This window comes from Pempheris klunzingeri, chromosome 6, assembly GCF_042242105.1.
Source record: "Pempheris klunzingeri isolate RE-2024b chromosome 6, fPemKlu1.hap1, whole genome shotgun sequence".
In the NCBI taxonomy this organism is placed as follows: domain Eukaryota; kingdom Metazoa; phylum Chordata; class Actinopteri; order Acropomatiformes; family Pempheridae; genus Pempheris; species Pempheris klunzingeri.
The window spans coordinates 12,302,397-12,316,947 of NC_092017.1; the positions used below are offsets into that span (position 1 = coordinate 12,302,397).

General features: G+C 40.4%; 2 protein-coding genes across 4 annotated transcripts; both read right to left on the reverse strand.

Annotated features, from left to right (window-relative positions):
- Positions 1–2,931: 2,931 nt before the first annotated feature.
- faah (fatty acid amide hydrolase) lies at positions 2,932–8,799 on the reverse strand. The gene is made up of 15 exons (XM_070831837.1): positions 8,513–8,799; positions 7,655–7,768; positions 7,385–7,525; positions 7,131–7,264; positions 6,722–6,928; positions 6,592–6,632; positions 6,365–6,489; positions 5,509–5,634; positions 5,295–5,392; positions 4,874–4,973; positions 4,720–4,763; positions 4,573–4,612; positions 4,382–4,490; positions 4,032–4,177; positions 2,932–3,836 (listed from the first exon to the last, which is right to left on the reverse strand). Exons 1-15 carry the CDS (start codon positions 8,726–8,728, stop codon positions 3,714–3,716), a joined length of 1,764 nt encoding a protein of 587 aa, XP_070687938.1. The 5' UTR covers positions 8,729–8,799; the 3' UTR covers positions 2,932–3,713.
- A 1,147-nt stretch (positions 8,800–9,946) lies between these two features.
- Positions 9,947–13,429, reverse strand: uqcrh (ubiquinol-cytochrome c reductase hinge protein). Of its 3 annotated transcripts, none has more exons than XM_070831857.1 (4): positions 13,288–13,429; positions 12,948–12,986; positions 10,883–11,044; positions 9,947–10,164 (listed from the first exon to the last, which is right to left on the reverse strand). In XM_070831857.1, exons 1-4 carry the CDS (start codon positions 13,330–13,332, stop codon positions 10,132–10,134), a joined length of 279 nt encoding a protein of 92 aa, XP_070687958.1. In that variant the 5' UTR covers positions 13,333–13,429; the 3' UTR covers positions 9,947–10,131. The 3 variants fall into 3 exon arrangements, with proteins under 3 accessions (XP_070687958.1, XP_070687957.1, XP_070687956.1); XM_070831856.1 differs by having other exon boundaries at positions 12,948–12,989; XM_070831855.1 differs by having other exon boundaries at positions 12,948–12,992.
- Positions 13,430–14,551: the final 1,122 nt, after the last annotated feature.

The following is a 14,551-nucleotide window of genomic DNA, read 5'->3' on the forward strand; positions in this document are numbered from 1 at the left end:
GAATGCAGCAAAAAAAGGGAAAGCGGAACCGTATGGGAGAAAGAGTGTTCCTTGTCCGAAGGGTAAGCTTTTGAAACTTGGGATAGGGGCCTTTAAAGCCGATAGAACGTGGATCACTGAATTGTTGAGTCACAGAATCTGAGAAAATCATACGGAGCTCCCAGTTAATCCTGTCATAGTGAAATCGGTGGGCATACTTGGGATCCCAGCCCCTTCTGAAGAAATTTGGAGCCTGCTGTATTGACAGAGCTGCTGTTTGATACCGCCTATACACCTGTATCAGCTGTCTGTTAATCTGCCTTCCCCTCCTCCCACTAGTCCTCCACAGCACGTCGCCTCTGCTGGTAGTAATGGCTGATGAAATGGACCAAAGACCTAAAAGCTGCCAATCTTGCAGCCTCTTGATGTCTCCTGTAAGTGGCTGTGGTTGCAGGCTGAACTTGTCACTTTGATCATCTGAAAGGCAGGAGCCCTGCTGTGTCAGACATTACTACCTGCAATTCTGTGGAGCCATAAAGACTATGGGCTCCTTGGTCCCTGAAATGGGACATTAAGACAGAATCATCCTAGTTTAGTTGGGGCGATATCAAGGTGTTTTATTTGCTGGCACACAGGCAGGGTCTGAATGTGTTTGGATGGCTTTTAAAGTACCCGATCTTATAGCCTAAGGTTCCTGTAAATGAGGTGTTTGCTGCTCTTATCAATGAGACGTTACATGAGAAGTGTGCCTTGGCCTGCCAGGGATGTTCGCTGGTTCTGCTCTATGATTACAACAGGCTGAGCCCTCCACATCTAACTTCTTGAACTCTTTCATCATACTGTCTCACTTTTCTGCACTTTTTTAATGTTCCACCCTGGAGCAACAATTATTGATAGCATCGTGACAACACGTTTTCTTGTAGACACTGATTAAACTGATAAGGTTTTATATCACTCAATAGTCAACAAACTTATTCTTAAATTATGCAGCGTGGCACTTGTTGCCAGCTGATTTGGGGTTCAGTGAGAACCATTAGAGTCAAGCATATCGGCTTCCATTTGGATCGACGGCATTAGTGACATTTTTACGTTTCATGGACATTTTTTACGTTACATGGACATGGATTTGATGTTGAAATGGAATTATAAACACTTAAGTTTACTTCAGCACTGTCATGAATTAAGAAGAGTTTGATGCGACTATAACAAGTATGGAGAGCTTTTTCCTGTAGTTTAAATGTTGTAACTTGCTAAATGTACAGTCTACAAATATGTACAAATCCAACACTTTCTGTTTCGTCTTTATTACCTCTGAATGAGCCTTTATTAATATGTAAACATGGCTTACTGTCCTCTTGTCGTGAATGTGTTCATCGTGTTGTTTGTTTAATAGAGATACTAAAAACATCAGCGATGGCTGCGTTCTATTCAAGTGCCTCCCAGCAACTCAGAACAGTGTGACAGTGAGCCAGCATGCACATAACCAGGACCCTAAAACAGTAGCAGCTAAATGGAATTCAGCCCTTATTAATTTTAGTATTTACACTTTACCTTCTGTGATTCATCCAAATCTATGCTGCAAAAAGGCCTATATGAACACTGTGTTTAATAATGAAGAGAGATCTCATTTCTTTAGATCATGAGCTGCCTTGCTTATTAGTTATCTTCTTTATTAGAGACTTTACATAAATTAACACTTATTTACATGTAAATTCTTTTTGTTGAAACTAATGTTCACCTGTAGTCCCTTGCCAGACAATTGTCCATAACAGTAAAATTAAGAGTCTCACATTTTCATTACAGTCTGACACATCACATCTTTGTGTAAATAAAATAAATAATGTGAGGATTAAATTAAGTTTAGATAGACGCCATTTTTATTTTACATATAGGTATTTTGTTTGTTCTGCAAAATGATAAATATTCTTTTGCACTATATCTCTGTGGCTTTGATCAACTGTGATGTTTTTTTAGAGCTACAGTATATAAATAATGTTAAAATTAATTTTAATATGTATAATAAAATATGCATAATTGCCAAATTGTAACAGGTAATGGGCCAATCTGAAGATTGACTTGCATGCATGTGTGTGTGTATTTGTCATTGCCTCTGTCTCAGATCCTGAGGGATTTATGAACAATGTCAAGTTCCCTCTGAAGACCTGAGTCTCTTCACTGCCTCTTAAGGCTTAATGCTCCCTGACTGAGTGGCACAGCGAGAGCCACACACTCTCTCTCTATGTGCCACAGATAATGCTAAGAACAACCTCTCAATTCCAGCTCTCCTCCTCGCCTCCTTCCTCTGCAGCACGCACACGGCCATTTCCATTCAATGAGACAGCAGTGCAAACGATGGTGATTGTAATGGAAAAGACTAACATTGTCCCTAATGGTTTCCCATCCCAGGAGAGTTTTAAAACATATGTAAATTTATGTAAACCCAACAGAAACACATATTTACAATAGCACGGGGTAATCACAATATGACGACATGGTGCGCTGGCCTTGTAGACGCGGGCGCCATGTATCATTAGTCTCCTTTATCTCTTTTCTGTTTCCTGCTATGGCTTCGGTGCGACACTCACTCACAGTAAGAATGAAAATGATCTGCGCTCATCTGTGGTATAGTGATGGAGAGGTGGAGGATGAAGACCAAGAAAACGAAAGAGGTTTTGTGCCCTCACAGCTGCCTTGAAGGTGCACCGCACTTTATAAACTGAATGTGTTCATGTGATAAGTTTGTTAAATATTGAACAACAGACACATTTTTGCTGTACAGGTTTTAAAAGTTGCCAAGTCAAAAACGGTACATTAGAAAATATGTAACAACTGGTGACACAGATGAGCAGAGGAAGGAACAAAGGATCGCGGTGAGTTATGGCTGACTTGAACCTTTCCAACATCTGAAAAACAAATTTCTATTGTAAAAAAAAATAATAATAACAGCAGCAGTTGTGAGAAATCAGTTACTTTATTTTTTCTTAGTCTTGATATCACAGAAAGCTGTCCGTTCATACAAAGATAGCATTTTCCATTATTCATTAAAAATCCTAGTTATTAAGTGCACCTCTTGGTGATGTAAATTCACTTTCTTCTAAAGCATGTAACCCCTCTTCGAGTTATTTTGCATTAAATATTATAAAAATGCCAGAAATGGAAAAAACAGAACAAAAACTCATTTCACACCTACTGGTGTCCAAACAGGATGCTGAATTTGGCAAAAAGAAAATGAAAAAAATCCCAACATAAATATAATTTTAACATGCCTGTCAGTGTTTTGAATTTAATTGTTTAATACAAGCAACAAATGTTTATTTGTTAGGAGTGCTATACAATAAAATCTTGAAGATTGCAGGAGTGCAAAAGTACTTAAGGATGTGAATCTTTTCAAGTAGAAATAACAACAACCTATTCAGCTTAACTGTTAACATTTATTACATCTTTATGATTAAGCCTAAGAGCAAATCATATCCGAGTGCCTGAATACCTGAGAAAAATTCAAACTACTCAAACTCCCTTTTGTAAAGCACAATTAATTATGCTACCTCATATTTCATTTTGTTTTAATGTGGTTAACAAGTGTTTTTTATCATTCACGATAAAGGGGCTCAGTCTCTGTGTTTAGTCTATAATCTATATAGTCTACAATGTTATCACATTATTACTGGCTGTATTCAAGCCAAATTTAACCTGAAGCTTCTGAAGTGCGCAGGCCCACCTGTGGCCTCCAGGCTTTACTCTCTGCTCTGTTTGACCAGTTGTTCTACTTCCTTCATGAAGCGCAGGCAGAGCTCATCCTGCCACGGCAGAGCGATACACTGCACCGCCACGGGCAGACCCTCGCCTCCAGACACAGCCTGAACACACACACACACACAAACACACACACACACACACAGGATCCAGTCAGTCAGATCCACCACAGTCCTCTGCCTCCATCTACTGAGCAGCTGTGGAACTACTACTGTCGCACCACAATCTAATCAAAATCACAACCACAATCAAAAAAATAACCTAAAATCAGTCATCTCTCACTGGCATGTGTTTTTCACCTCTTTGAACATCCTGTCCCAGCGGTCCTGATAAATGCCTTTATAGTGCCTGAGCTCCTCTTCATCCTCTGTCGTCACCGTGGAAACAGGAACAACACCAGCAGGAAAGTTGAGGAGATTGTAGGTCATCGTGTAGCTGAGAACCTCTGGAAGGACAGTAAACAGAAACAGGTTTTTCACTGTGTTACACTGGGTTTTATAGTAGTATTATTGATGTTCAGTACACCATCATGAGTATGATGATGTGCGTTGCTGTGATAGTGCTCAATGCTATCATATCTCATACCTCTCTCTACTCATTCACAATGCCATTAGGTATTATATGCAAATAAGTGTTCAGGGTAGCGTACGGGTAACCTTGCCGCAGTAAAAAAAGTTGTAGGCCGGTCCGATAATAGGGCAAAGCAGCACGTCTATGTTGCATCTTCTCCATTCTGCTACTGTTTCACTGATGTAGTCCTGATGAAAACACAAGAAAATGTACTTGCACCTGTATGCATTCATACATGCTCAAGCATCATTAGCTGACAGCTAACAGTACCTCAACAGCAGCATGCTGCTTCCACAGATTTGAAATGGATCTAAAAACAGAAAGAATCGGTATGTTTTGGTATTTTGCCCATTACATGCAATGTGTGAGTAACAAAACGCCAAGCACCAAATGTCAGCTTCAAAATAAGTTTCTCACCCAATTCCAGCGGTAGCATCGAATATGGCAGAGCCTCGAGGAGACTAAACGGGACAAGCACAATAGAAAACTCACTTTAAGCACTAAGTGTTCAAACCAGTGTCACACTCATTTCCTTCAGATTGCATGTCTGTCACAGAAGGAGAAAACTCACCAGGGGCTTGAGCAGGAATGAGAGGACTTTCTTGAACCAGTTAGGAATATAGTAAGGGTAGACCTGTGCAGTCAGGCAGGGGTCCACAGGCCCCCCCTCCCTTTGCCAGAAACAAGAATAATGATAATAATGACTTTATTTATATAGCACTTTTCTTAACAATGTTACAAAGTGCTTTACAAAACAAAGTAATATCAAAAATGAGGATATAGTTTTGTAGGGGGGCGCAATCGAGCCCCTTTGCCACACCTAAGCCTAAGACCCATAACAGATAACAATTGTTGCCTCGTCTGACACTTATGCCAAATTTCCTGTGTTTTCGAGCATCCCCAGCCCCTAACAAAATGTGTGCGAGTGAAAAAAAATTAGGTTATCAACAATGACTACACTGATAACTAAGGGAACTTCACTTCAAACTCACAGTTTTTGCAGCAGGTTGGTAGCTCCATCTGCTAAGACACCCTTTACCAACAGTTCAGTGACAATTTCATTGATCCTCAGAGGAGTATAGGGCACCAACTACCAGTGCACATGACAGAGAGGGAAAAAAGTGACTGCATTAAGAGCATATAGCTCCTATCACATATCACAGAGTGGCCGTAGATCGTATTATGTGCAAGTGGTGTGGGTCTTACAGTGTGCCCTGCTTGCTCCAGCAGAGCTTTGACCTCTCTCACGCCTCGGGCCATGCTCGGAGACGGTTGGGTGTAGCCATCGTTTTCTAGGTAGCCAATCCTCAGAGGTTTGGAGCTCTGGTATATCTGAGGACGAGACATTGTCATCCTGTCAGTATAATAAGGAGAGAGGTGACTGGAAAAGCACATAAATAGTACATAAATAATAAATATTTGTGGATAGGAGGCGGAAGCTGTGTTGTTTCTTAAGGCTTTAATTTGGTTTACTTTAAATTAAGGCAGAGTAAAGGAGTGAGCGGACTCTACGGAGAAATGAAGTGTAAGTTTAATTTGTAGGTTTAAACATGCCTGAGCTGATGTGGTCACAGTCCTATTAAATCCTCCTTGACAGAAACTTTTGACAAATTCAGTGTATCAGATGGCCACAGGATTTTGATCAGAATCATCATGATAAATCAATAAAAACATTGATAATAATGTGCCTTTGTGGTTCTGCCACACCTTATACAGGTAAACTCAACTCATTATTGTCACAGCAGAGCACATTCCCCCAGAGTGAATATTTATGGAGCAAACAACCGGCAGCAAACCTCAGGGGGGGTTTCATCATCATCATCATCATCATCATTCCCCATTTACAAAAGGAGGCAATATTCTTAACTGCACTTAAACAAACATCTCTGGTAGCTATAGAGGAAACTGTAATTTGAAACCTCTGACGATAACTTTTTGTTTCTGACAGAAAACTGGCACAAGATTATTCCAGATTTCACAACCAGAACCTGCTGCCAGGCCACCAGCGGGATGTTACTGGTCCCAGCCCAGAAAAAATATGGCACATGTTTTTTTGACGTACCTCAGTATCAAAAGGCATGGGTGGAACAGTGGGGTCCAGGGAAAACATGTGGTTGCAGAGCAGAGCCTTCATACACAGAGCCAGACTGTCCACATCCCTCGCCATTGGTCCGGAGGATGACAGCACTAATGTAATAAGAAACATATGAAGAGGTAACCTTTTTTTTTTTTTTCAGACAACACATGCAGCATGTTGGCAATGATGAGATGAGATGAGCTGTAACTTACCAGACTTTTGCCCTCGATAAATGGGCTTTATATCCTGTGAACTGACGAAGACACAAAAGCAATAAAAACCATCTAAACAAAAAGAGGCAAAGTGTACAATGATTATCAACTCCACTCCAGAGACACTCACCTTGTTCGACCTGATGTTGGCTTAAAGCCACAGATTCCACAGAATGAAGCAGGAATACGGATGCTACCACCTATATCACTGCCTATGCCAAGCACGGAGCCTCCTCCCCCGATGAGAGCACCCTCCCCACCGGACGAACCTCCAGAGGTCTTCTGGTGGTTGTGAGGGTTCAGGGTCTGCCCATAGATGGGGTTACTGCAGTCATAACTGGAGATGAGGCGATGAAGAAAGAATGAACAGCATGTAAAAATATATAAAGGTTTGTGCTACAATTTTCTCAAAATACGTTTCCCACTAAAGAACTCAATATTATCGTGGTACTACATTAAAACAAAACAAAAAGAAGTTGGACAGGTATAATTACACGAGTGCATACTGTATTATCAGTGAGCCGTGAGCAATCATTTACTTTAACAGGCCTTGGGGCAGATTGGTTTTCACAAAGGGAATAGCTCCTTGTCTCTTCAGAACTTCAACAACGACGCTGTCCTTCTGGGCGGGCTTGTCCAAATTAATGACCACACCACAAGAAGAGTCATGATTCTTTTGTTGTAAAAAAAAAAAAAAAGGAGGCAAAAAGAGCAGTAGATCAATATAGTGGTACAATAAAGTGCAGTTTTACAGTCTGTTAACCATCCTGTAATATTGCAGGTGATACATTACCTTGTAGTGAATGTTTTCTTTGATGCTGACTGGAACACCATACAACAGACCTTCCTTGTTGGAGGCAACAGTTTTGAGCTGTTCGAAACTCTCCAGTAAGATCTCTGTGCAGCAGTTGAGCTGTTTGTTTACATCCAGAGTCTGTTGGCAAAAAGGGGGGTGGGGGGAACAGCACAGACAAGCATGAAATCGACTTGAAGTACATTAGTACAAGACAACAGTACAACCAGTTAGTCGTGAGGAACGTGTTGGTGCATAAGATTGTTGAACCTTTTCCATGTAAGAGTAGAACACTTCCTCGGGGCTCAGCGATCCCTCCTGCAGCTGCTGTGTCAACTCGGACAGGGACAGCGTCAAGATGAGAGCAGAGTTGGTCACTGGATGCTAGAGGACACACACACACACACACACACACACACACACACACAAAAGTTCAACTGCTCTGGTTAGACCTTAATTGGTGCCTAGTGTGCTTTGACATCAACATCAAACATCAAACTTTTAGTCCAGGATTTATGATTAATCAAAGCTCAGGAGTAAATATTAACATTTAAATGTACCGGTGAGTCATGTCCAGGGATTTAAAACAAGAAAACATTTTGAATCGTAAAAGTTGTCAAGGACAAGTTGTCCTGATTCTTGCTTATCTTTGAGTCTCTATAAATAAAAAAGACCTGAATTGGAATGCAGCCACCATTCATTGTAATAATTACACCTGTGCAAGTAGTTAAAGAGTCTATAACATGTCCACGAGTAAACGTGTACAATACATTGAATTAAATATCATATGAATTTAAAACTGCTCTGGTCTATCACATAGAGCTTTCTCTCTTGGATTTTATCACTTGTCAAATACAATGTTACTGGTCCAGTATCATTAATAGACCCTGGCCCTGTATGGTGGAGTAGAGAGCTCGGTGACATAAATTGAACAGGGCATTATCTGTCTATCATGTCTGCAATGAGGCCGTTAAAGATAACATATGGTAGGATGGATGCTAACTTTTTCCAAAGCTCCAATAAACGTGCTGACACCAACTTCTGCCATTTACTTATTTGTCATCCATGTTGAAAAAAACTTGGTCGTGAAAGCGGGTGAGCACTAAAACTTTCTCCACCGACACTCACCGACTGCTTGTACCGGAGCACAGCCTGTTCCGCCCGCTGCAGGCTCTCAGCCCTCCGGTCTCTGGCTCTCTGGATCTTCGCCGTCGCCTCTCGGCTGCTGCGGAGCCTCCTCAGCAGCACCAGCAGAGCTCCCACCCCGCAGGCCGCCGCCGTGAGCAGCGCAGCGCTCCAGTTTTGGAGCTCCTCCGCCTGGAGAAGCTGCTTCAGGTTCTCCATGTTTCGACCCGTTTGTCCTCTCGTTCCGAGCACAAGGTGGGTCGTCTGCTAAGCGAAGCTAACGGGGAGGGACACGCTAATGTTTATACGGTGACAACTTGTTGGACGAGTGGGCGTGATCGACGCGTCAGGTTACACATTTGATGTGGAGCTCCTCCATCAACTGCACCCCAGGTAACTTCAACACCTGCAGAGGAAAAAGACCTCAAAGTAGCTTATAGGCCGCCGTATCCGGATATCATGCTTCTGAGGATGAAGACAATTTAATAGATAGGGGGCGCCAGAGCTGGGTCACTGTATTTGAATGGCCCATTCAAATCCTAGTAAATATCCACCACACCGGCTACTATTGTGTTTTATTTCACAGCGTCACTGAATGCTCGATTCTGATTGGTCAATAACGGCATTCTATGTTCCGCTATTTCCGCATTGTAGGCCGTTGCCATGGACGCCATTCTGATAGCGGAAGCAATTAAATAATTTTCAAATCAACAATATAGTTTTAAAATTAATATTTGCTGTCAAATCGTTGATTTCTTTTGTACAAATGGGTGTAATTAGCGGGTTCGTTTTGCAATAATGACCGGTTTACTATATATTATCCCCTACGTATATTTTGTAATTCTTTTTTTTTTTATTCGATTAGTATTGAATTCAGTTTAGTTTCTTCAATGGGTTTGCTAGTTTCACCATAGTTGTTTTATTTATAATTAAATTATTTATTTATTTAATTTCTCAATTTATTTTTTTATCATCCAAGTTAGTACTAGTATTAGTACTAGACAAGAGTACATCCACAGTTATTCATGAGGAACGTGTTGGTGCATTAAAGTTGTTCAACCTTTTCCATGTAAGAGTCGAACATGTCCTCCTTTCTGTGGCTGCTTAGTCAGTTCAGACAGGGCCAGCATCAAGATGAGAGCAGAGGTGCTCACTGATTGAGGAAATGTGTATATAGGCTACATTCAGTGTGTACATACGGTACATCAAAGTTAAGTTTCAGATGTTGCTGGAGGTTATTCAAGTCAGGCTACAAAGTTCGTTTTGCCAACCGATAGCGGCTCTTTGATCGGTTTTGTTCATTTTTTATAGTCTTATTGTTTCTTCCTATAACAGCAGCTAACGAGTTTTAACTACTTGCAAGAAAACTACAGAGCAAGCATTTTTATTTTACTGGCAACTTACAGGATTATAGTTATGAAATAACCCTGTGACACAAGGTTTTCAAGCCATCCACTTTAATGAAATGTTGAATTTGTCACGTGAGCAGATACAGTTTAGTATACACTTTAAGTTACAACATACAGCACATCCACATATGGATGTATTTAAAACCATGTTCTCCTCATAAAACAATATTTGAAGAATGTCATCAGCCAGTGGTGCAATAAGCGGGGTAGACTTCATTTGACGGAGTGGAACAGTTTGTGTGACACCTGTGGGGGACAAGAGAGGAAATTCATTGATGCAAACATACTACATACAGTGCAAGGCCAGGAAAACGAAAGAGCCTCGAAACCTCAGTCGCAAGGTAATTTTAATTTCACAGAAGTTCATGCATGTAACATACAGGTTCATATATATTTGGTCATTTTAAGCTTAAGTGCCCTTAATGTTACTGAACTGCTGGATTGTTCATATGTGAATCCCATGCAAAACCAAAGTTATATTCATGAAACTGCCGATTGCACAGTATAGATCTTTTCTAGATTTACTAACAAATAAAAGGGATAGTGGAAATGGATGAAGTAGTCCAATGGAATACAACCTTGTATGTATAAAATGCACGTCCACCTTTGGAAGGAGGTGCAGAGCACAGCTGTGGAAACAACCCCAACTGTAGCTGGAATACATGCAACTTTGTGTGCAACATTTGCATTTAGTTACTTTTATGAACAGTCCTCATGTTGAAATGTGAATCACATTCTGTTTGAAAATGACACATTAAAGTAGCATCATGTTCAGGTGGCTGGCACAGAGCTCCCCTCTCAAATTACAGCATGTACTTGTGCCACTGATAATGCAGTTTGCTGTCCGCCGTTTGGCAAAATCAGTGTTGACCAACCTGTTACATGACTAACAAAAAGACTACTGTTGAACCTTTGGTGATTTGTCTTTTTTAATCTTTCTGCTTGGTACAAATGTCAGACTCACACAGTGGTCCCGGGCATGCAGGAAGTCAAACAGCTCCTCGGTACAATCCTCGGCCGTCAAAGACCGAGAGCCAACTCTGGTCTCACACTGCTCCAGGCGTTCCCGAGTGTGAACGCAGTGCTCTGCCTCTTCACACTTCTGTCGCATCGTTTCAAGAGGATCCTGAAACAGAACACGCAGCGTTCAGAATATGTACCTTGACAAGTACCCACAAGAGACTAACATTCAGTAGATGACCCATCGGTACCACGCAGGATAAACTAAATACTGGAAATATCTACACAACACCACAAACTACAGCCTCCAAAGTGGCCTTTAAAATGAGTGCGCAGGGGGATTCGGAGAGCAAAACCTCCTGTAGAGGTAAAAAGAGGTTAAAAACACACTCACAGAAATGTCCAACCTTCCTTTCTGCAAGGTTTAATATACAGTTGCACCTACAATTATTCAACCCTGATAGCAAATTAGGTGTATTTTCAAAATTTACAAACTTTCAGCTGTGTTCTATGAACAACTCAACAAGAACAGTTGAAATAGCTCAACACAACTAATTTTACAGGTGGTTTCTCCAAATTCAACACAAAAGGCCACTTTTAATGACTACTGCAATCTCAAAATTATTCAATCCCCAAATAGACTCACTCATGTCTCAAGCACATCTGATGCAACTAATCAAGGGCCTCATCATGTGTGCTTGAGATTAAACACATCAAATACCCAGACTGGCTCAGGGTTTGTCCACAGTGATGTTTGGTTACATGTTAGAAATATGGGTAAGTCAAGAGAATTGTTCAAAAAGTTAAGAGAGGAGATCATTGCTTTGTAGAAACAAGGACATGGACACAAAAAGATAGCAAAGGCACTGAATGTTCCTAGAGATGCTGTTAGGCAAAACAAGGCAATTTCATTTATATAGCACTATTCAGATGCACGGTAATTCAAAGTGCTTTACAGGGACATAAAAACAAACAAGACAAAACATTAAAATTGCAAATTGAAATTGCAGGTAAAAGATGTGCTTTTATCATCTTTTACATGCAAATGCCATGTTTCCGTGTCTTGTTTTTATCGTTTTATGTCCCTGTAAAGCACTTTGAGTTACCTTGTGTCTGAATGGTGCTATATAAATGAAATTGCTTTGTTTTGCCTAACAGCATCTCTAGGAACATTCAGTGCCTTTGCTATCATTTTGTAGCCTTTTCTTTGTACAAGGCAATGATCTCCACATAACTTTTTGAACAGTTCTCTTGACTTGCTTATATTTCTAACATGTAACCAAACATCACTGTGAACAAACCCCGAGCCAGTCTGGGTATTTGATGTGTTTTAGCTCAAGCACATATGATGTAACTAATGATGCCTTTGATTAGTTGCATCAGATTTGCTTGAGACAAGACCTGATCTGCAAATGAGTGCTCTTATGAGGGAGTCCATTTAGGGGTTGAATAATTTTGAGACTGCAGTAGTCATTAAAAGTGGCCTTTTGTGTTGAATTTGGAGAAACCACCTGTAATATTAGTTGTGTTGAGCTACATCAATTGTTCTTGTTTAAGTTGTTCACTGAACACAGCAGAAAGTTTATAAAAAGTTTGCCAAAACACTGAATTTACAGTGGGGGATGAGTAATTTTAAGTGCAACTGTATCAAAACAGTGTGGGATTTGGAGTCGATCATTGAAAAGGGGTTTACAATGGCAGGTTTAGGGGATTCTCATACACTGAGAGTGAAAATGCCTCGTGTATTTATAGATCAACATTCACAGGGGGGGGGGGGCCTGGAGAGGACCTGAAGTGACCCCCATGCCTGGTTATTAGTGGTTAAGTAGAGGGGGAAATAGGTGGTCAAAGTAAAGTCCACAGCATTTCTTAACACACCCTCATGTCCCTCATGCTTGTCAGTTCAACACTGATATTTCTTAAAACTTCTTCAACATAAAACCTCGTTTCCTCACTTCACACTTTAATATGGAAAATAAAAGTGAAATCAGACTAATGCGTAATCTCTCAATAATGTGGTGGGAGAGTAAAAATAATTAGATTCTGATCTGTGTCTCCAATAAACCTACCACCATGTCTTCTTCTTCCTCCTCCTCCTCCTCTTCTTCCTCCTCCTGAAAAAGACATAAAGGACAATAATATCAACCACATCACTCACTTCCAGTTGTCATACAGTTGGTAATCTTCGTGACTGTGTAAATTCACGCACACTCATTGTGTGTCATTTAAGATTTGCAACATTAACGAGCTTCAACATGTTTCTTAGGGACGACCGGAGTGTTAGCGTCGGCTAATGCTAAGCTAGGTGATGGTGTAGCTAAGTTAGCCGCGCTGTGTTAGCTTCCTAGCTAAAATACCCGGCCGTAATCGACATCGCGGAGCTGTCTTAAATCAGTAAAAGCTACTAACATCATCGGGCTCTCCGTTCATGATCATTTTCTCCTCGAAAACCATGATGTGATTGAGGTGCTCCTGTCCCCAGATGACCGTCTGTCAGATCTCAAATGCTGTAGGACACAGCAGGTCACAGGAGAAGCTAATGACACACAAAACAGACCGCACAGTTTCCGGTTATCAGACTTTCATAATAAACCTCCCGATCACCAACTCTGTCCTCAGGCGACTCTGTTGGGTTAAAATAAAGACATAAACATTGAAAAGGTTGATGAGGATAGTGTATATTTCCAGATTATTTTTGAGCCAGGCCTTTCCTCTAATGGCAGTTCTCCCTCAATTGTAAGGTGTTTATAATTAACCCCACCACCCCATATTATAATAAAAGATAAAACTAATACTGAAACTAATAGAAACTGAACTAACTAAAAAAAATTAAACGTTAATAACCAAGCTAAAATGAATAAACACACTCTGAAAACGAAGTAAAACAAAAAACGAATTAAATTTCTATACTACAATAATTTAGTATCAGTTTTTCACATCAAAGGTTGTTTTCTATGGTGTTTTACTTTGAAGTCAGAATTGTAGATCATGTACTTCCACTTCACTTAACACACTCTGTGCTGTCATCATGTGTTGAAAAGTTGTACTACATCAAGTCGGATTAAAAAAACTATATGGCCAAACACCAGTGCCTATACAGGCCTGCTTTTAGTCACATTTGATCTGGCGCTGTTTGGACTAGTCCCCTAAGGGAAATCTTATTAATATTTATATTCCTTAACTTTGTGGCAGCAGTTGGGGTTTCCTCATTGTGCTCTGCTTGTATTTTAACATGGACCTACACAGAACCCTGATTTCAACCCAAGTAATTGATTTAGGGTAACTGATTAACAGTATTTGACATCCACTTTCCATTTATAATGAGATCAGAGTCCGATACCACCAGTTGACCTTTGCTGTGTTGCCAAGAACGAGAAACGTCAAGCTTCTCCCTCACAGGAGAGAGAAGAGTGATAAAGCCGGCAACACAACACTATCAATTAGATTAGATTAAACTTTATTGTCATTACACTTGTACAGTACAAGGCAATGAAATGCAGTTTGGCATCTAACCAGAAGTGCAATTAGTAGCAAGTGCAAAAATATATAAAGAGTATGTACAGAATATACAGAGTAAGGATGATTACAGATGCTATATACAGATTAGTGCTATGAACATGTGTGCTAGTAGACATAATATATGGTAATATGGATGAATGAATGAATATACATT

What these genes read in the sequence shown, in the direction of transcription:
- faah (XM_070831837.1), bottom strand. Translation starts at nt 8,728, where the DNA reads ATGGAGAACCTGAAGCAGCTTCTCCAGGCGGAGGAGCTCCAAAACTGG. An exon ending in CCATGCCTTTTGATACTGAG is followed by an intron (nt 5,635 to 6,364) that starts GTACGTCAAAAA and finishes TCTCGTCCTCAG; the next exon opens with ATATACCAGAGCTCCAAACC. An exon ending in GGGACAGGATGTTCAAAGAG is followed by an intron (nt 3,837 to 4,031) that starts GTGAAAAACACA and finishes GTGTGTGTTCAG; the next exon opens with GCTGTGTCTGGAGGCGAGGG.
- uqcrh (XM_070831855.1), bottom strand. Translation starts at nt 13,332, where the DNA reads ATGGTTTTCGAGGAGAAAATGATCATGAACGGAGAGCCCGATGAT. An exon ending in AGGAAGAAGAAGACATGGTG is followed by an intron (nt 11,045 to 12,947) that starts GTAGGTTTATTG and finishes GTTCTGTTTCAG; the next exon opens with GATCCTCTTGAAACGATGCG. An exon ending in TGCATGCCCGGGACCACTGT is followed by an intron (nt 10,165 to 10,882) that starts GTGAGTCTGACA and finishes TGTCCCCCACAG; the next exon opens with GTGTCACACAAACTGTTCCA.